Source organism: Leucoraja erinacea, chromosome 2 (genome assembly GCF_028641065.1).
Source record: "Leucoraja erinacea ecotype New England chromosome 2, Leri_hhj_1, whole genome shotgun sequence".
NCBI classification, from domain to species: domain Eukaryota; kingdom Metazoa; phylum Chordata; class Chondrichthyes; order Rajiformes; family Rajidae; genus Leucoraja; species Leucoraja erinaceus.
In genome coordinates, this window is record NC_073378.1 from 125,651,363 (window position 1) to 125,674,427 (window position 23,065).

Consider the following 23,065-nt stretch of genomic DNA (forward strand, 5'->3'; position numbering starts at 1 on the left):
TTCCAAGTTGGGTTGGGCACAGTTTTAATTCAACACAAATGGAGGGCAATTTGGAACCTTAAAATCCTTTTCAACAGCTTCCTTACCACCCATGAGAGGCTCACTGGCCTATAATTTCCTGGATTATCATTCTTTCTCTTTTTAAACAAAGAAACAACATTGGCTACTGTACAGTTCTCTGGGATGTTGCTCATGGTTCATGAGGATACAAAGATCTGTGTCAAGGCCCCAGCAAACTCCCCTCTCAATAATCTGGTATAGATCCCATTAGGCCCTTGGGACATAGGCTCTTCAAGAGACCCACATCAGCATCAAAACGTCCTAGCATATTAGTAAACCTCACAACAATCTCACCATCATCCATGTCCTTCTCCTTGGTGAATACTGATGTAAAGTACACGTTTAGTAACATGCCACATCCTCTTGACTCCATGCAAAAATTCCTTCCTTTAACATTGAAGTTTTAACTTCTCCCTGGTTACCCTCTTGTGTTATTGTACATGTAAAATGTTTTAGGATTCTCTTTAATTCAACTTTCCTATGTCACTTCATGGAACCTTCGAGCCCTCTTAATTCCATTCTCAAGTTCTTTGCTACTTTTTTATTTTAAAAAGGCCCTGTCTGATTTCATTTCCTAAACCTCCTTTTTCTTTTTGACCATGTTTACAATCTCATCACCCAACATTCCCTTCCGTACCTTGCCAATCGTGTTCCTGCTCTTTACTTGCATTGAGCTCTGACCTGTTGGTTTCCAAAGAACTCTCACTTCGATGTGAACATCCCCAATAACAACTGCTCCCAATTTTCTTTCCCTAGCTCCTCATTAATAATGCCATTTTCCTTCCCCCAATTTAGTACTTTCCCCAAGACAAATATTTCTTCATCATTATTTAAAAAAACGTAAGCATTTATAACCGCTGTTCCCAAAATGCTTTCCCACTGAAAGTCCAGTCACCTGGCTGGGTATTCTCCCAATACAAGGTTCTGTTTGGATCCTCTGAGTTCGAATGATTGATATAGCGATGAAACAGGCTCTTCGGCCCACTTAGTCCATGCCAACAAATGATCACCTATTCACACTAGTTCTACGCTATCCCACTTTCTCATCCACTCGGGCAATTTACTGAGGCCAATTAACATATAAACCTTAATGGTGATGTGATGTAGGTGGAAACCAGAGGACTCGGGGGTCATTAAAACAAACGGTTTACTGTACTATTTCAAGAAACCCCCTTGGATATACCTAACAAATTCTGTTTCTTCTAAGCCACTTGACTAAGGAAGTCCCAGTCAATACTGTGGCAATTAAAGTCATCCACTGCAAAAAGGGCACAGACCCAAAATGTTGTCTGTCCATTCTCTCCACAAATATCTCCTGACCCAGACAGGCTACTTCCAAGCACTTTACTATGACAACCCTGTTTCTTTTACATCTTTCCTTAATGTTTCATCATACCTGTTTCTCTACACATCTGCAGTTCCTTCCTACACAATGTTCAAGATTCAATCTAATTGTCATTTGGACCCCTTGAGGTCCAAACGAAATGCCGTTTCTGCAGGCATACATTACAAACAAATAGACCCAAGACACAACATAATTTACATAAACATCCATCACATTGCTGTGATGGAAGGCCAAAAAAACTTATCTCTCCACTGCACTCTTCCCCCCCCCCCCCCCTCCCCCCGATGTCAGAGTCAAAGTCAAAGCCCCCGGCTGGCGATGGCGATTGTCCCGCGGCCATTAAAGCCACGCCGGGTGGTGCGAGGTCGCACACCGGGTCTTGGTGTTAGAGGCCCCGGCGTGCGCTCGCAGAGTCCCGCGGCCATTCCAAGCCGCGCGGGGCGATGCTGTAAGGCCCCGCTCCAGGAGCTCTTCGACCCCGCAACTCGGGAGGGAGAAGTCGCCGTTGCAGGAGCCCTGAAAATCGGTCTCCCTCCAGGGACCCGCGGGCTCCCGGTGCCGCCGTCCGCCAGACCCGCTGTTGCAGCCTCCGAATCTCCGGAGGTCGGGCCGCAGCAGCAGCAGCAGCAGCAGCAGCGCTCCTCCACCGGTCCGGACTCGGCCAGCTCCGCGACGGTGAGGTGAGTCGTCGGCACCAGAGTCCCCGGTCTTCTCCTGTTGGAGGCCGCTCCTCGTTGCAGCCCCAACGATAACGGAGACCCGACAAGAAAAGGTCCCCCCACACACACACCCCAACAAAAAATAACAAAAACTACACAGAAACATAGACAAAAAAATAATAAAAACGCGGACGGGCTGCAGAGGCCGCTGCTGACGAGAGTCGTGTGTGAAGCCTGGTTACTAGCAGGAGCAACATTGATTCAGCCAGGCCACTCATGTTGCATACTTGCCTCCACAGATGGAACCACCAGCTCTGTCACAGCTGGCTATTGGGAGTTTTATAGTATAATTTCACCAGAGTGATTGCACCTTCCTTATTTTGGAGTTTCACCCATATTGCCTCAGCGAATGTCCCTCCAGTCGTTCCTCAGTGACATTATCCCCAATTAGTTAAGCAACCCCCCCCAACTCTTTTGCCTCACTATCACATCACATCTGAAACATCGAAACACTGGAATGTTGAGCCACTGGTCACATCCCTCTCAAAACCAAGACTCCGTAATGATCATGGCATCAAACAAACATATTTATTTTGCCACAGTAAGAATATTTGAGACAATGCTGTAAATAAGTGTTCTGTGAAGATAGACACAAAATGCTGGAGTAACTCGGTGGGACAAGCAGCATCTCTGGAGAGAGGAAATGGGTGACGTTTCAGGTCTGAAGAAGGGTCTCGACCCGAAACGTCACCCATTCCTTCTATCCAGAGGTGCTGCCTGTCCCGAGTTACTCCAGCATTTTCTATCCACCTTTGGTGCAAACCAGCATCTGCAGTTCCTTCCTACACAATGTTGTGTGAAGCCTGGTTACTAGCAGGTGCAACATTGATTCAGCCAGGCCACTCGTGTTGCATACTTGCCTCCACAGATGAAACCACCAGCTCTGTCACAGTTGAAGTTATCACATTCACAATATTTGCCAGAGATGATTTCATCGGTATTGACTCTCTTTTTGCAGACACATTCCCCACAGATGCAATCTCCATTGTCACCACAGATTAGAGATGTATTATCTTTTCTACATGAAGCATCCATGTCCTCATTGTTTACTTCATCAGTGCTGCATTCACAGGTGCTACCAATGCGTCCTTTGTTACATCTGGAAATGAAGCAGTCCACATTTTAAACGGGTGATCGTAATACCGCTCTAATATATTTAACATTTAAAAAAAGAAAATCTTATCTAGTACTTTCTCCCCACAGCAAAACTGCCACAAATAATAAATCTGAACTTTGCTATATTGAGGTAGAGAGAGGGCAGAGACACTTTGGCACACAGTCAATGCTGACCATCAAATATCTTCCACATTGTGATCAATAACCCTCCTCCATCCCCCAGATGATATCATTAATTTACTGGCAACTAACAGTGGCCAATTATCGTGTCAACCTGAGCAATTTTTAGGATAGAAAGTGAAACAAGAGCACCTAACAGGAAACTAATGTGATCACGGGGAGAATGTAAACTCCCCTTAAGACCTTACGATAGCAACATTAAAGAAGCATTTAGACAAATAAACACACGGTCAGAGGATAGAAGGGTATGGACCATGTACGAGCAAATGGGATTAGTTTAGATTGGCATCATAGTAAGCATAACCTACCAAGTGTTTCCAATGTTTTCTGTTTCATTTCAGATTTCCACAACCTTTAATTTAGGTTTAGCTTTGTTTACAGATAAAGCGCGGAAATAGGTTCTTTGGCCCATCGAGTCCGCACTGACCAGCCACCCCCGCACATTATCATTACCTTAAGCACTCTGGGGACAATCTTTTGACATTTATACCAAGCCAATTAACCTACAAACCTGTACGTCTTTGGCGTGTGAGAGGAAACCGAAGATCTCGGAGAAAACCCACGCAGGTCACGGGGAGAACGTACAAACTCCGTGCAGACACGCACCCGTAGTCAGGATCAAACCCGGGTCTCTGGCGCTGTAAGGCAGCAGCTTTACCGCTATGCCACCATGATGTTATGCTGGGTTCTCCCAAAATTTAACCACCACAGGATTGTGTTCAAACTTACAATAATCTGGGTACTGTGCTATCAATGCCTGAGATTTACAAGATTGATTAGAGTTTATATTTATTATTGTCACCTGCACAAGTGCAGCGATAAACCTTGTTTTGCATGCTATTCAAAAGATCAGATAAAACTGTAGTCAAATACAATCAAGACAAACTCAAGTAGAATAGATAGAGCAAAGGGGAAGATACAGCGTGCCGAATATAGATAATATCCTTGCTTCTCATAAACAAGTGAAAACAGAACAAACCTTTGCACGAATTGAGAATAAATGGTCCCTGGGGCAATTACAGTAATAGGCCATGAATCATTAATATACCAGATGGCATTTAGGAGTAAGAGCCTTAGTCACACTTCTATAAATTACAACACTGCACCAAAATGATTTCTTACAGACAAATTACTGTCATTAACTGCATTAGCAGTTCCAACAAGAAACAAATCAATGTTTTGGGTGTGATCATATCTTTGCAAATGAGTCTCATCCAAAACAATGTAGCTCCTACAGATTGCTTACATTATTGTTGCTGCCTCATTAAATGCTGCTACAGTGGCAACATTCCTTACATTGAACAAAATAATGTAAAAAATATTCCTTCAAATATAGGCTGTCACAAAGAACAGGCCCCTTTATCAAATCCCTGCTTTGTTAACTGCTGAAAAGTTGAGATATCTTAAACTTCAGCATCGTGTTAAGTTACAAAAACAATTGTAATGTCCATAAACAAAATGTAGCTTGACCTTAGGTACACAAAATTGCTGGAGAAACTCAGCGAGTGCAGCAGCATCTATGGAGCGAAGAAAATAGGCGACGTTTCACCCGCTGAGTTTCTCCAGCAATTTTGTGTACCTTCGATCTCCAGCATCTGCAGTTCCTTCTTGAACACTGTAGCTTGACTTAACCTTTATTGGTTCCCCATCCCAGACATGAACACAATTATTAAAAGACTAGATAAGCTGGTCCCCTACCTGCAGGCTCCACATTCAAAGGTTCCATTACCCTGATGACATTCTTGGCTATTGGGAAGTCCTTTTTTATGACAGTCACATTCACAAATATATTCGAGCGTAACCTCCACTTTCTCCGTAAATCCCAGAGGTTTTATTTCAAGAGTGTTCTTTTCACCTTTATTTGGACATTTTATTGCTGTGATGCTTATGTTGAAGCTCACCTAAAAGGCAAAGCAAAGGATTGTTTTCACTCCTGGTCCCATGTTCCTCAGTCCATTTGTCAGGGCCCTGGTTCCCATTCTCCCATGTGGTCCCATTGGCTGAACTCCAGAGGTGAAGTGAGAGCAACTTTTGATCAAGTATTGCATCAAGGAACCCTGCCTAAACTGAAGTCAATGGGAATCGAGTGAACCCCACTGCTGGACATCCGTGCAGGCAACTCAGGTTGGCATCCTCATGCCTTCATCTCCTCCCGACTGGACTATTGCAACTCACTTCTCCTTGGCATCAGCTCCACCTACATCAACCGACTCCAACTGGTCCAGAACGCAGCCGCCCGACTCATCACCCACACCAAATCCTGGCATCACATCACTCCAGTCGTCAAACAACTTCAGTGGCTTCCCATCTCCCACCGGATCACCTACAAAATCCTGATCCTCACCTACAAAGCCCTCCACCATCTGGCCCCCCCATATCTCACTGACCTCCTCTCCCCCTACCAACCCTCTCGGTCCCTCAGATCCCCATCAGCTGGTCTCCTCTCCATCCACAAGACCAACCTCCACAGTTTTGGGGACAGAGCAGGGCAGCTCCCAGGCTCTGGAACTCCCTCCCCCAACTGATCCGCAATTCCGCGTCCCTCACCATCTTCCAGCCGCCTCAAGACCCATCTCTTCACCTCTGCCTATCCTTAGCCCCACGTGCCGTCCCTTTTCATCTGTGCATTAATTGCCTCATACTGTGTTTTGTATTGAATTCTGTATTTACTTTGTGTACTAGTCATGTCTCTACCATTTATTTCATTCCCCTTACATGTTTTTCCTCTACCTGCTAAATTTTTGTAAGGTGTCCTTGAGACTGTTGAAAGGCGCCCATAAATAAAATTTATTATTATTATTATTATTAGAATAGGGATATTTGCTGACGATTGCAATGTTCATTCCTGTTTGTGACTCCTTGGTCCACATCCAATTGCAGCAAGATCTGGACTGATCAAGACCAATGATCAAGACCAGGCTAGGGCTGACAGGTTGCAAGTTACATTCAAGCCATATGAGTGTTGGGCCATGATGATATCGAACAAGGAAATCCAGCCTCCATTCCTTATCAATATCCTGGAGTTACTACTGATCAAAAAAATGAATTGGAACAGGCATATACTCAACTGCGGCAACTAGAATAGGCTAGAGGCGAGGAATCCAGTGGTAACTTGATTCCTAACGCACCATGTACAAGGCTCAAGTCAGGAGTGTGACAGAATACCATCCACTTGCCTGGATGATGGCAACTTCAACAACACTCATGAAACTGGCTGCCAGCAGTCTGTAGCAGCTTGCTGGATGTGTACTCCATCCACAACCACACAGTTCTACCATCTACAGGATGCACTGCAGCAATCTATCAAGATTCCTTAGCCAAGGACCCCTACCCAGCTTGACGGACAAGGGCAGCAAATGCATGGGAACATCAGACCATGCCAGTTTGGAAATATGTTATCGTTCCTTCACTGTTGCTCGTCAAATTCCTGGAATTCACCCGACAGCATTATGGGTGCACCCACAACCAGGTACTGCAACAATGCAATATGACAACTGGCAATCTTTTGGGGGGTAATTAAGGATGGACAATTAAGTCCGGGGTCAACATGTAAAGCTTATGTCCCTTGAACGAATTAAAGACAAAAGGACAGAGACATCACGGTACAACTTCACAAAGCGCTGGTTAGGGTCCTAGCTGCAGTACTAAGTGCAGCTCTGGTCATCACAGGTCAAGGTCATCCAAATTGCCTGGAGTATAGAGAAAATGTATCCAGATGTTGTCTGGACAAAGGGCTTCAGTTTGGAGATTCTGGATAGTCTGGGTTAGTACTCTTTGGAGCAGTGGGGGCTGAGAGGAGACTAACTGAGGTATGCAGAATTCTGAGGAGCAATGATAAGATAGAGTCGTCAGGAGAAAGCCATTCTCCATGGCAGAGATATACAAAACTGGAGGGCATAGATTTAAGGAGTGGGAGGTGCAGGGGGTGGAACTTGGAATCTGGAATGCGCTGCCTGAGGGAGATGTGGAGCCAGAGACACATATTTAAGTATTTAGTTGAGCATTTGCATTCGCAAAGGATAGACAGTAAGAGGATTCATGTAGAGAGAAAGTCAATAGACAGCAAGGACGTGATGGGCAGAAAGATTTGTGTCTGTGCTCTATGCATTAGAATCATGCCATTATTTTACTTAATTATAGAGATGGTAGCATTAAAATCAAAGATATATGGAAAAGCAATACCGATTTTGATGAATTGCTAGAGTATACATCGCAATCATTAGACCGGGCGCCAAGGTTGTATGTTGCGTTGCCAGGAGCAATATTCTCAGATACTAACTTTTCATTGATATAGAATAGAGAATCTAGAAATACCACTGGATGCACATATTCACAGAGCAAGATGGGGCAAGAGCTGTTATGTGACAGGTGGATACAGGTGACGAGGGGTTTACTGGCATATCATGGTCAGGTGGTGGGAAAAAGGTGACCATAGCAACCGGAGGACAAGAAGTAATAAAAGGTCGCAAGTTCTGGAATCTGATAGGAAAGGATGGTGAAGAATGGAATTGAACAACAGTTGGTGGAGATGAGAACGACATAGGGAAGGGAGGAGTGAGCAATGGTGGGGGAACCCAAAACTTTAATCATTGAACCATTTCCCTCCACAGATGCCACCTGACCTGCTGAGTTCCTCCAACTGGTCTCATGTTTGTTGCTATCATTAATGAGGAACTCAGCAGAAACAATAGTACGTTTCAAACTAAATGAAGATATGTGTAAAATGTTTTTTTTTTTAAAGTACAAGTACATAACCAGTGATCAAATCTTTAAGAAAAAGTTGGATTCGATAATGATCAGCAGGACCTTACCTCATCACCAATCTGAATACCTAAGCATTTCCTGCCATTTTCACCCGTGTGAACAGTATTATTCTTACAAAAGGCTGTATATTGCACTGAAAGTCCCTCTGGCAATTTATTGTTCTCAAGGATAACCTCAGAAGATAAAGCCTGTTAAAATAAAACAGGCATATAATCACCATTGTTTTTATTTAAATGCAGGATTGATAAAGGAAGACAAATTTAGAAGATCAATATATTTTACTTGTACTTACATGATAAGCATCAAGGATCAACTTGATGACATTACTGGAGTTTGAAGAAAGAACACCCACTTCAGATTTTGGAATAAGATTATGGAGTTCCTATTAGAAATAATGCAACATTGCTAACCACAGGTTATTTAATAACAATAAAGAAACATCATTAAGAACAATAAGAACCATAATCTTTTTTCTGATGAATAGGAAACATCAAGTGATAAATGAATACTAAGAAATGTACAGTACAGTAATAAATACAATTTAGAAGAGCTAAAAGCATGAATGCCTTTCTCCAAATTAATAAATACAAAAAGTTTTGAGTGATTAAGACAGAGGCAACCAGAAGAGAACAAGAACGGATTAATGATCATAACCAGGAACCATCCAATAATTCATAGCTATATACAGCTGTAACTAAAGACCAAAGCACATGCATCCCATTCAATGTGCACCCTGGTTTACATGCCAACTTTATTGTTCATAACCTAACTTGATTACATCATTTGCATTTGTTCCAATTTCACAAAATTTCAATTAACTTTATCTAGCGTTAATTCAGATAAAATTTGGCATAATGTCTTTGCCCTTAAGTGGCTCAGTCAATTTTCCTTTTGAATGCCAATGAATCTAGCAATAACCTGCAATAACCATATAACAATTACAGCACGGAAACAGGCCATCTCGGCCCTTCAAGTCCGTGCCAAACACGTATTCTCCCCTAGTCCCATCTACCTGCACTCAGACCATAACCCTCCATTCCTTTCCCGTCCATATTTATTTTTAAATGATAAAATCGAACCTGCCTCCACCACCTTCACTGGAAGCTCATTCCACACAGCTACCACTCACTGAGTAAAGAAGTTCCCCCTCATGTTACCCCTAAACTTCTGTCCCTTAATTCTCAAGTCATGTCCTCTTGTTTGAATCTTCCCTACTCTCAGGGGGAAAAGCTTATCCACGTCAACTCTGTCTATCCCTCTCATCATTTTAAAGACCTCTATCAAGTCCCCCCCGTAACCTTCTGCGCTCCAAAGAATAAAGACCCAACTTGTTCAACCTTTCTCTGTAACTTAGTTGCTGAAACCCAGGCAACATTCTAGTAAATCTCCTCTGTACTCTCTATTTTGTTGACATCCTTCCTATAAGTAGGCAACCAAAATTGTACACCATACTCCAGAATTGGCCTCACCAATGCCTTGTACAATTTTAACATTACATCCCAACTTCTATACTCAATGCTCTGATTTATAAAGGCCAGCACACCAAAAGCTTTCTTTACCACCCGATCTACATGAGATTCCAACTTCAGGGAACTGTGCACAGTTATTCCTAGATCCCACTGTTCAACTGCATTCCTCAATTCCCTACCATTTCCTCCATGGACATCATATTTTGATTTGTCCTGCCAAGATGTAGCATCTCACACTTATCAGCATTAAACTCCATCTGCCATCTTCAGCCCACTTTTCCAACTGGCATAAATCTCTCTGTAGACTTTGAAAATCTACTTCATTATCCACAACACCACCTATCTTAGTATCATCTGCAGACTTACTAATCCAATTTACCACACCATCATCCAGATCATTGATGTACATGACAAACAACAAAAAATCCAAGAAGATTAGTCAAACACGACCTTCCAGGCACAAATCCATGTTGACTGTTCCTAATCAGACCCCGTTTATCCAGATGCTTACATATATTATCTCCAAGTATCCTTTCCATTAATTTGCCCACCACTGATGTCAAACTCAGAGCTAAGAATTTCCAAGGATATGAACCAAGCGCAGGCAGGTGGGACTAGTGTAGCTGGGACATGTTGGGCCGAAGGGCCTGTTTCCACACTGTATCACTCTATAATCAGTGGGGATGTTACATTTATCAAGTTGACTTTGAGTACCACCCTTGAATATTTTCCTCATCCATTTGATAATCATTTCCCACGACTGAGCTTGGAATATAGATTCTATTTCAAAAGTCTGGCATTGTGCATGTGAATAATGTGGCTGGCCCAAATAAACTGACTAAGTGTAACTTGGGCCTCAATAATGGGAATGTTGGCCTGGGAAAGGAAACTGATATTAATACTCTTTTCATCCAAAGAATTGGGAGGATATTGCGGAGACAACATTGGTGGTACTTTGTCTTGAGATGTTTGCTGGTGATGGTCTAGGTTCAAAAATCATATTGCAGGGCACGGCCTCCTAGTCTGATAAACATGACACAAAACTTATGGTCCAATTCCTAACCTTCAAATATCCTTTTCCTCAATGAACAAAATGCTGCGATAACATATTGCCAGTGATTATGCAAAGATTTCTGTCTTTGCTGACAGGAAACCAAACCTCCAAGAAGGATGTGGATGCTTTGGCGAGAGTACAAAAGAGGATGTGGCTTGTAATAGAGATAATTAGTTGTTAGGAGCGGTTGGACAAACTTGATTGTTTACTCTGGAGCATCGCATCGTAGGTTAAGGGGAGACTTTGTAGAAATATACAAGTCACATTACATTAATAGGTGAGACAGGCAGAACCTTTTTCCACGGGATGGACTTATCATAGTTGAGGGCATTGCTTTAACCTCAGAGAGGGAAGTTTAAAGGTGACGTGTAGGACAAATTCACCCTCCGTCCTCACCCCCACACAGTGGCGGGTGGCTGGAATGTGCTGCCGAGGTGGTGGTGGAAACAGATGTGAAAGTGACGTTTAGCAAGGTATTACATAGGCACATGGATATGCAGGGAACGGTGGAATACGGAACACGGGTAGGAACAGGAGATTCATTTGGTATCATGTTCGGCCCAGATATCTTGGGCTAAAGGGTCTGTGCCTGTAAGTGTATTGTTATAAGTTAACAAGTCCTACAACCAGTTCCAGTGGTCAAATAACAATAATGAAGAAGCGTTAAGAATATTTCTGTACCTCATACTCAAATATTTATTTTGTATTGATGTGAAATGTATTTAAGCATTTACCTTGTATACACCCTTGAAATCTTCGGTAACAGCAAAAATAGGCTGAATATTATTTTCACTAAGCTTCTGTACCAAATGAGCAATTGATGGATAATCCTGCATACAAAAAAAAATTAAGATTTTCAGCTGATTGATACTTTTACAGATTATTTGATCATTTATAAAAAGTAGTAAAGTCATCATTCTGTCTTTGGGAATATAGTCAATAATATTTTCAAGAGCCATAAATTCCAGGATGAAATAACAAACTTACTAAGTAATCACTCATGGTGTAGAGACCATTAGTATTGAGATGGCATTTCCCATCATTTGGTAGAACAATGCCTCCCAGTTTACCATCTCCTGCAAAGTGAAACCCTGCATCTGTAGAGAATACGAGCAACCGAGTCACATTTCGCCAACCAATTTTTTCCTGTAAAGTAAAGCACAATTAAATGACCTCCTGAATTCCAGTAACTTTTACAATTCTAATTTATTGGAGGCATAGATGGGTGAGATGAAATAGACCGTTGCTGGAGAAAATAAGAAGCATTTAGAACACAGGAGAGAATTGTGTGTGGATATTGGAAACATTCTACAGCACACTGAAAGTAGTTGAGGGGAGATCTGCTGAAGTATGTGTTAAGTTAGTGCAGAATTTTGCAAAACCTTATGATCTTTATAATAGAACAATAAGTGAAAATAAAATCTCCAGATAACCCAAGCATGTACAAGATATTTCATTCAAAATAATCAAGGAGTTATTATCACTTACCCCGCAGACAGCAACCTGCATGATGGCATCAAAACCACCTTCCGGAGAGTCCAGATTCCCAGAAATGGTTTGGTTGCTTACGAGGTCATTGAATTTTGATCCATCATTCGTCAATGGTAGCACATTTTTGTAGCTAAATGGGCTCGTACATATTTCACCATTAGGGCAAGGATTTTTTCGTTTGGCTGGGGTAGTGCTGATGTACGGCATCACAGTTTTATCGACAAAAGACCCAAACCCTAAATTAAAAAAAGGTTTAATACAAGATCAAGAGAGAAGAGAGTTCGAGACATTTATTACCACATGCACCAATTGGTACAGTGTGATTTGAATTACCATACAGCCAGATGAAGCATTGTCTGCAAAAAGCAAGGACGTACAACAAAAGAAATAAAACAAGATTCGTACCAATTCTGAAATCCGAAGTTATCTTTTGCATTTCATTTTTTAATTCGGTTCCTAACTTTTTAACGTTTTCCAAGTCATCTTTCATTGAAAATGAGAGATCCATAAGATAATAGAGATCAATAGGATAGTCCTCAGCTCTCTTGAAAGTCAATGAGAAGGTTTGGGGCTCTCCTGAAAAGCAAGTGATTCCAGTGTTAGAAATGGGCATACAAAATGAACATTCACAAGTAATTTATTTTAACCGTGAAACAGTGAATGACTGAATGTCTCAATGAGTTTTGTTCTTTGAAAATGATCTATATTGGGTATGTCATGCAAATTAATACCATCTCAAGTATATTACACCTTTGTAGAAAGCCCAATTCTGAACTGTATCTTTATTCTTGTATCAGAAGTGGCAGCATTATAACAAATTCTATATATTTAACATGATCATCAGAAACAAAAGATCAAGTGAATCAGAATAGCAAGATAGGGGAGGGGAAGGTTTCAGAGAATCCACGTCATTGGGGCACAGAAGGACCTTTCTGCCAGATAAGAGTTATCTACAGAACAATGAGAACTTCTAAATATAAAAATGTTACTATAATGGTTTCAACGTTGAGCAACAGAAGTTCTCATTTTATTACTCAGATCCTCAAATGGCGGAGTTAAATTGTCACAATCTTAATTTCCGTGAAAAACGGTAGAAATAATGTTTTAAGACCCATGGGAATTTGGCATAATCTAGATTGAAAAAATCTCAATACAGGAGGAATGTCATCATTACAATCGGATTTAAAATCACAATCTTGCCTATTGGAGCCAGGGCATCTCATATTCAAGAGAAGGTAGCTGTCATCATGTTATCCCTCATTAACAAAATTCATTGCATTTGTTTATGGGAATCTCAGTATACTAATAGACCGATGGTTTTTATTACTAATAACAATGTAACTACAATATGTGGACTCAGTCATTGGAATATTGACCAACCAAAAAACCTATGCAATCTCTGCTTAAACATAAAATCCCTTAACATCAAATCGCTTGTCTCTGGAGTTAAACTTTATGAACAGGAATTGGCTAATTTTTGCCCTGTGCCAACAAATGAATGAGTTGTTGGAGACTAATTTGTCATTAAGTATAAAGTACATTAAACTTTGGCCCTCTTAAGCACACACTACAACAACACTCCTGATTTCCTACGCCCTGTGATGTTGTGGGAGAAAGTGACCAACAATGTAGCCTTGCGCTGCATTTCAAATTACAGCAGTGATTCAATGCACTTCAAATCACAATGAGGTCACTTCAAAGCACCTCACCTCAAAGCTGGACTGTCCCTGTAACAAATTAGAATGCTTTGAAAATTAAGTTGCCCAAAACAATGTCCACAATACTAAAATAACAGATGTTTGCCAATTTGCCATAATGGCATTTTTCAGTTATGCGAGCCAGTCTTCCAGGCAGTCAATACTCATGTGACTGGGTCCACACAATGTAGGGTTTTACTGACTGCATTCTTGACAGTGATGAATTTTCTGCTAGGATTAAATAATTTTAAAGTCTAATAATTTTAAAGGTCTAACGCTCAACTACTTTGCAACTCAAGATAATTTGTCTTGGGTGTATTCCTGAATGGTTATTATTTGCAGCAGACCTTATTGAATTTTAAATATTTTCTACATTAAAGCAAATATTACTCTTAGTAATTCCTATGGAAATACCTGATCGCAATTTCAGGGTTAGCTTCTGTGGTCGAATCTGCGTAATGTCTTCTAGCTTTATCTTTCCACTGCTTCTGCGACCAGTAAGTTCCTTATTAGCGGTTATTGTTTGTGAACCTTTGGGATTTTCAATCTCATCCATTGCACACCCTCTTTTTTTCAATGATTGGATATCATCACAGCGTGCAGAGTTTGGCTCCCCCTGTTGTAAGAATTTCTACAAAAAAAACCCAAATTCATTTGTTTGAGTAGCAGATAAGCCTCTTTGCAGTTTTTGAACTCATATGATGCCAAGTATTTCATGCTATTTGATTTTATTGTGTTATAGCTTATCAGTATACCATAGCTGAAACTTCCAAGTATAGGTTCCGATCCAGGCGGCCCATTTTAACAGCTCACTGAAATGCCAATCGCTCACGCCCATTAACAATCCTCTAAAACTGGTTAGGATTGCACAAAAGTGTTATTCTGCCGATCCTCAATTTTTTTGTTATCAAATAAGTTACAATGGTCACATAAAATGGAGACAAGTGAATGCAGATGCTGCAATTTTAAGCATAAAACAAAGTGCTGGAGGAACCCAGCACAGCAGGCAGTATCTATAGGGTGAAAAGAACAGACAATGTTTGGAATTGGACTCTTCTTCAGACCGACGGAAGGCAGAAACTTGGGCGTCTTCTTCTTGCGTATGGCGTGCACAGCCTAAAGTTGTCGGGACAACTTGTTCTATTTGATCTTATTTGATTGTGCACACCAGGTTGATTGCATTAGTGCAAACAATGTGAAAGTTGCAATCTCCCAAAGTAGGAAGAGGTGGGGCAGGAACTGGCAAGCAATAGGTAAGTACAGGTGGGGAGGGGCGATGAAGACCAGAGAAGCAACCATTCCCAACTTACACTAAAACCCTTCATAAACACTTGCAAAATATTTCACATTAATAACGTGTAGAGAACAAAAAGAAAAAATTCAAGGAGCTGTAATTATTTGTGAAAATGTCCAAGGGGGCAACTTTCTGTACTGAAAATTCAAAGTGATATTGTAATAAGTTGTATAACATACAAGTTCACATTGCTCAGCTCTGAGCCATACCGCAAAAGAATTCCAATGTTGAAATCATTCCCATTTAACAAACTGCTGTCATAATTTGCTGAGTATGAGATAAAAAATGTATTTAACACTGAAGTATGTCTGAAAGTCATTTCAACTATCGACTCTTTACCCCAGCTATTTAACACTTCGAATGCTGCTATTTTCATTAGACCATTTTCTACTTTTCTTTGGCATAAATCTTTGTTCTCTTTGAGCTATATCAGATTTTTTTTTTTTTGTCATGTCCTGCCTTGATCTCCCCCAGACTCGTGTATTACGTGATTTTGCCACACTCACTCGCATCACACAACCTCTCCTGTTCTGTCCCATCACAAACCTTCCCCTTTACTCTCTACTTCTCACCTTCTCTCAAAACTTAATGTACTTTGTCCTTATTTTCCCTACTTCTGATTAACCATCTTTGTCCTGAAACATTAAATGTTTCTCATTCTGCCGATGCTGCATGACCCGAGCATTTCCAGTATATTTCCTGCTTTGCATGTTTTTATTTTGTCTTTTCTTGTTTCAGCAAAGCTGTACCCAGCTATCTTAATGCCCTAATGTTGTGACTTCCTTTGACCATTTTTTCAACTTCACCATTCGTCAAATTCTTTGAAATAACCCCATTCCCACAAGCCACTATCAGTTGTGGTAAAGAGTACCACAGCAACCTACTTCCTTCCAAATTGCAATAAGGCCTCAGAAGATCTGCTAACATAACAGATCTTCACAACATAATCAAACTAAGTCAAGACATCCAATTGAATTCCACGTATTTACACCAGTCAAAGACAGCTGGACATACACAATGTCTTTAAAGTTGAAGTAGCAAACATTTGATGATGCTGGATTGTTTTCCCCGGAGCACGAGGGGCCGACGGAAGACCCAAATGGAAGTTTATTTAAACAAAGGCATTGATAACATAGACAGCCAGATTATTTTTGTGTCAAATGTGGAAGTGTCAAATAATGCAGAGGAGATACAAGGGAAGCAGATACAAATTTGCCATTTAAGAGACTTTTAGATAGGTATATGAATATGCAGGAAATGGAAAGATATGGATTACGTGTAGGCAGAAGGGATTAGGGAAAAGACACAAAGTACTGAAGTACACAAAGTCCTGACCTGAAACACGCCTATCCATGTTCTCCAGTGATGCTGCCTGACCTGCTGAGTTACGCAAGCATTTTTTGTAAATCAGCATTTTCAGTTCCTTGTGCCCAGGGATTAGTTTAATTTGGCATCATGTTCACCAAAAACATCTTGGACCGAAGAGCCATCTCCTGTGTTGCACTCGGCCCTAAACGTTGCCTATTTCCTTCGCTCCATAGATGCTGCTGCACCCGCTGAGTTTCTCCAGCTTTTTTGTGTACCTCCTGTGTTGCACTGTTCTATATGCTATATTTTAACAGGCAGGCCAATGACAAAATATGTAGAAAGGAACTGCAGATGCTGGTTTAAACCGAAGATAGAAACAAAATGCTGGAGTAACTCAGCAGGACAGGCACCATCGCTGGAGAGAAGGAATGGGTAACGTTTCGAGTTGAGACACTTGTTCACGGGAAGATAACACCTTTTGACGAGATATATCAGGTGACAAAATGCTGTGTACTTAATTTGGAGTTTATAGTAACAGCTAAATACTAACTTTTGCTCAGACTATTTTGAATTGTGGGGAACAATTTCCAGTAAATCAAGAGTATTCAGACTGAAAATCATGGGAAGGGGAAACGAGAGATAGCAATGAATGAAAGATATACAAAAAAGTAACAATGATAAAGGAAACAGCCCATTTTTAGCCGTTTGCAGGATGAGAACGTGAAGCTGGTGTGACTTTGATGAGGGAGCGATGGAGAGAGAGAGAATGCAGGGGTTACTTGAAGTTAGATAAATCAATATTCATACCACTGGGCTGCCCAAACAAAATATGAGATGATGTTCCTCCAATTTGCTTTAGCCTCACTCTGACAATGGAGGATGGAAAAGTGAGCGTGGGAATGGGAAGGGGAATTAAAGTATTTAGCAACCAGGAGATCAGGTTGGTCCAGGCGGACTGAGCGAAGGTGTTCAGTGAAACGGTCGCCCAGTCTATATTTGGTCTCGCCACTGTATAAGATCCCACATTTTGAACAATGGATACAGTAGATGAGGTTGGAGGAGGTGCAAGTCTTTATCATTGTTACTCTTTTACGTATCTTTAATTCATTGTTCTATATCTCTCCACATCATCGTCTATAATCCTCATTTCCCTTTCCCATGACTTTCAGTCTGAACGGTCTCGACTGCCTGTCCCCAAAATACTCCAGCATTTTGCGTGTATCTTATGCCAATGACAAAGCTTCAGAAACTAGAACACTTGGTCTGAAAACTTACAATGACTGTGTACGAGTGCTATTTAACTGTAAATGCCCAGTGCCCAGATGATTTGCAGCATTCTCCCATCCCTCCACAATAGAAATACAAGTCATGCAATATTTGCTGTTGTGTTCAATGTTTTTAAATTTTTTTAAACTTACACTTTTGGTGCACCATCCACAATTTTTACCAGCTTGTATACATTCTCCACATGACTTTGCGTTGGCTTTTAAACACTCACTAGTGTCTGTAACATAGAAAGGCAGATTATGTTTCCAAACTGTCTAACTGCATTTCAATTGCAAAAGTAGTATCAAGTATACACTGAACACTAGGAAACCTCATCAAAACCCTTCAATGGTAGACATTAAGCAAGATTAAATCAGTATTCTGTTTATCACCAGCCCCAGACAAATCAAACTGGGAATTTTTTTGTTTTAAATTGGATCATTGACAGAGATAGGCTCCATCTCTTTCAATCTACTTCAATTCATAACTTGCGTCAGCACACCATCTTTAAGAGTGTCCCTTTCCCAATGTTTGAATGTTGTTAATCAAGTCTTGTTAGCCGGACAAAATTACCCCGAGCTGATTTATCTGCTTCCTCCATTAACTTTAGCACTTCAATCAGATTATGCCTTAAATGCCTCAAAATAACCCTAGTCTGTTATTCCAATTATCATTTCAATGACTGAGATTTTAATCTACTATTTTTTTTCTTATATTTACAAATTTCAGCATCATTAAAACTTTTCAGACGATGTTGATCTAAAATTTATTTTGAAGTTTCCACAGTAATCTTGAAAAGGCTCAGTTTGTCATATTTTTGCCGTTCTGAATTATTTAAAAAAAAATTGAGGACTTGAGATAATTTGGTTTGTGATCATTCACCCGTTTCCACTCAAATGAAACTTAATTCATATCTGCTTGTATTCTCTTCCCACTACTCCTGTCCTTAGATTCATGAGAGTCATACTGAAGAAACAGATCCATCACTCATGCACACTGACGGTCAACCACCCATTTATACCAATCCTATAATAATCTTATTTTATCATTCTATTCTCACCATATTCCCATCGACATCACCTCCCCTCCACCCCACCAAATTCTACCGCTGAACAGCACAATTGGTAGAACTGCTGTCTCACAGTTCTAGATTCAACCTCAAGTGCTGTCTCTGTGGAATACATGTTCTCCCCCTCTAAGTGCTAGCTTGTGCTCTGGAATTCTTACATTTAAAAAAAAAATATGCCCAAGATTTGCCATTGTAAATTGCCCTTGCTAGCTTGTGCTCTGGAATTTCTAGGGGAGTGGGATTTGGTGAAAAAAAACATGGCAATAAAATGACCTCGTGTAGACTAATTTGCCATTGCAGGCAAATATCAATTTGCTGTGTATTGTAAGCAGGTTTAGTGGAATTGACTGAAATACGGTTAGAATTCAATAGAACTACACAGTTCAAAAATAAAATTGAGTACCCAATTTAAAGCATTCAAACTAAGTCATGAAATTGATGAGATCATTTGTTAAGAAAAGGTATGGTCAACATATCACAAGCTGTTAGAATCATAGATTAATGACCTTCTACAGAAATCACCAACTCTGTGAAACCATTGCTTCATTTGATAATTTGTGTAAAAATCAGTAAAACCTCACGTGGCGCAATTCCATTTGAAAATTATGAAAATATGCCGATTAAAAATATTGCTTTGATACTTTATTTTTTGATTCTGGATCTCCTTACAACAATTCATTTTTCACCCCCAACTGTCCTCAAGCCCTTCATCTCGAGCTTATGAAGGTCATAAGTTCCTTCTTGAACTACATATTCAATCCTTTTCTTCCCTTAATGTACATGATAAATCAATGGAAAGGATAAATCCATCGGATGAAAATATTGAAACGAAGTTTGAAGAGGTTTCACCACTGAATGAACAAATTTGGTCAGATGGAAGGCAGTGTTCAGGGGGGAACTCCGAGAAAAATATAAGAATTCTGGATAGAGCAAAATAACCTGGACACCAATAATTTGGCTTAGTCAATGACAATTGATAAGTATGGAATGGAATGTGCAAATTTAAGAAGGGCTTCAATTTTACCCATGTTCAACAGGACATTGCTATACTGTCAGGACTGGATAGTTATACCATGCAACACAATGTGGATGTGCAGGCTGACTGGAAATCCAAATGTCAAATGAGTGAACTGTAAAATAATGCACTTTACCACAAAGAATGAAGGAAATTAAGACACAAGGAAACCCGGGATTGGATTAAAAAAAATGTTGAGGGGAGATTTATTGCAGGTATGCATGATTACAACCTTCTTAGATAGGTGGAGCATGTTGCTGCTCCCATTAGCAGTCGGTTCAAAGACATGAGCTGGGCTCCAAAATGCAAGCAGGGCGTGCAGCTGCAATTTGGAAACTGCATGTGGATAGATTCGTGGCCTGATCCAGAGTAATTGTCTGTTTGAGCTAGTTTTGATGAGCTGAAACGTACCGCTTCTACTTCCCGTTTCTTTTAAACTAGCAGTTAACTATTCCTTTGAACTCGCATGTAAAAAATGTTGAGTAAAACCACTGGGTTATTAATAGTAGTAACAAGCAATAGTTCAGAGAACCTGCTAGTCTGGCATCAGAATTTTCAGAGAACTGTAAAACGGATGCGGATTAAAAAAAAAAAGCAGTAGCTGTGATCTAGAAAGTATTGCCACCACAGGTTGTGAAAACAGAAGACAGGAGTCTTAGAAATTGAATTAATAAACACTTCAAGCAGAATAATTTGCAGGACTATGGAGGAAACAAAAAAAGCAAGGGCAATTCGCACTGATGGGAATATTATTCTGGAAACCAGTGCGGGCTCAATGGATCGATTCTTCTCCCGTGCTGGACCCGTCACATGGTTCAGTACATAACACTCTGTGTTACATGGTGTTGCACCTCGGCCACTCCCTCTTCTCCCCTCTCCCATCGGTCAAAAGGTATAGAAGTGTGAAAACGCAGACCTCCAGATTCAGGGACAGTTTCTTCCCAGCTGTTGCCAGGCAACTGAATCATCCTACCAACAACTAGTGAGCAGTCCCAAACTACTATCTACCTGATTGGAGACCCTCAGACTATCTTTGATCGGACTTTCCTGGCTTTATCTTGCATTAAACATTATTCACGATATTCCCTTTATCATGTATCTATGTACTGTGAATGGTACGATCGTAATCATACATGGTCTTTCAGCTGACTGGTTTGCACACAACAAAAGCTTTTCACCTCGTTACACGTGACAATAAACCAAACTCAAGCTACAATCAGAGATGCAGCATTGTATTCATAATAAGAGGATTTCAGTACAGGAGTAAAGAGGTTCTTCTGCAGTTGTATAGGGCTCTGGTGAGACCATATCTAGAGTATTGTGTCCAGTTTTGGTCTCAGAATTTGAGGAAGGACATCCTTGTGGCCGAGGCAGTGCAGCGTAAATTCGCGAGATTAATCCCTGGGATGGCGGGACTGTCATACGAGGAAAGATTGAAAAGACTAGGCTTGTTTTCACTGGAGTTTAGAAGGATGAGGGGAAATCTTATAGAAACATATACAAATTATAAAAAGGACTGGCCAAGCTAGATGCAGGAAAAATGTTCCCAATGATGAGCGAGTCCAGAACCAGGGGCCACAGTCTTAGAATAAAGTGGAGGCCTTTTAAGACTGAGGTGAGAAAAAACATTTTCACCCAGAGAGTTGTGAATTTGTGGAATTCCCTGCCACAGAGGGCAGTGGAGGCCAAGTCACTGGATGGATTTAAGAGAGTCAGATAGAGCTCTAGGTGGTAGTGGAATCAAGGGATATGGGGAGAAGGCAGGCACGGGTTATTGATTGAGGATGATCAGCCATGATCACAATGGCTTGAAGGGCCGAATGGCCTCCTCCTGCACCTATTTTCTATGTTTCTATGTATTGATGTGGTAAAAGAATTGAGAGAGGCAATGAGGTAGGTGTCATCAGCATGTGTGAAAGGCATGTATCGTCCAGGGCTGGACACGGGAAGAGGTGAATGGCCAATTCCCGTGAAAGATTCTATTAAACATTGTGAATCGAGAGGAATGAGCACAAGCAGCGACTTCATGGAGCAATGTGATTGCACGAAAACATATCCAGAAATAAAATTCTTGATGTTTGATTGAATATCTTCAGTAATATTAATTAGTCATTAATTTCACGTGTTACCTGATTGGGCAAGACCTTGCCAGCAGCCGCAGCAAATCAGTACCGTACACAGGATACATTTCAAATCCATCTGAAAGGATTAAACAAAAGTTTCATTAAATCAAAATCAAAGAAGCATTCAAAATGTTGTTTCCGCTCAAAACCTTTATTTGCATATGTTTAGGTAAAAAAAAAAACACTCCATTATGGCATTTCCCAGTGTGATTAGCTGTTGTGTTAATGAACCAGTTAATTTTGGGTGGTACTTTAGTAAAACTCAAGTCCTATACATCCAGATTCTTGTTTTCACAATTTAAGATAATCTTCACAGCATTCCCCAAGTCAAGAGACATCTCCAGGCCTCTGAGAATTTTGCACTGCAATGCTCATAATAGCTGAGAGCATTGTGACCAGACCTAAAACCTTGCCCCCTTTCTTTGATTTAAAAAATGCCCACATCGCATCCAAGCACATCTATATTCTTCATGTCAACTTATTTTTAGACAGATAGTGGTGGGTGTTTGGAACACACTACCAGAGGTGGTGGTGGAGGCAGATGCAAGAGTGGCATTAAAGCAGCTTTTGGATAGGCATATGGATGTGCAGAAATTTACAGGATAATGAGCATGTACAGGCAGACAAGATCAGTTTAACTTGGCATCATGTTTGACATGAACATTGAGGAAGGGAGGTAGAGGAGGAGCGAGAGAAAAAAAAACAACTACAGACACAGGAGACACATGTGAAAGCCCCATCTATCACAAAAGAGGAGAAACCACATTCCCTGAAGAATTAGGACATTTTGGATGTCCTAATATGGAACACTTCATCTTGAGAGCAGATGCGACAGAGATGGAGAAATTGAGAGAGTGGAGAGTGCAAGAGGCACGGTTGAAGAAGTGTGATCTGTTTTGCAATAGGGTTTGTCAAGGTTTATCTGTTAGTTGGCTGAGTTGTTCTATGTTCTTACTGGCTGACATTCAATGGTTAACACAACCACTTCCTTCAAATTTTAATGTTGTTTCCCTGCCAAAAACATAAACCAAAGCTTCAAGCTTCTAAATCTACCCAAAGCTGTAAGGAATGGTTGATTACATTTCCACGTGTATT

The 23,065-nt window shown here is 40.7% G+C and overlaps 1 protein-coding gene across 1 annotated transcript in view; it reads right to left on the bottom strand.

Annotated features, from left to right (window-relative positions):
- The window catches only part of LOC129715287 (integrin beta-1-B-like), a 67,814-nt gene that overhangs the window by 10,023 nt on the left and 34,726 nt on the right, over positions 1–23,065 (bottom strand). The window contains exons 2-12 of the mRNA XM_055665152.1: positions 21,977–22,046; positions 17,916–18,001; positions 14,310–14,526; positions 12,604–12,774; positions 12,196–12,434; positions 11,695–11,853; positions 11,442–11,537; positions 8,477–8,566; positions 8,232–8,372; positions 5,119–5,321; positions 2,985–3,223 (exon numbers count right to left, since the gene is read on the bottom strand). Of these exons, the coding sequence (XP_055521127.1) occupies positions 2,985–3,223; positions 5,119–5,321; positions 8,232–8,372; positions 8,477–8,566; positions 11,442–11,537; positions 11,695–11,853; positions 12,196–12,434; positions 12,604–12,774; positions 14,310–14,526; positions 17,916–18,001; positions 21,977–22,046 (1,711 nt within the window). The remainder of the gene's footprint in view (positions 1–2,984; positions 3,224–5,118; positions 5,322–8,231; positions 8,373–8,476; positions 8,567–11,441; positions 11,538–11,694; positions 11,854–12,195; positions 12,435–12,603; positions 12,775–14,309; positions 14,527–17,915; positions 18,002–21,976; positions 22,047–23,065) is intronic.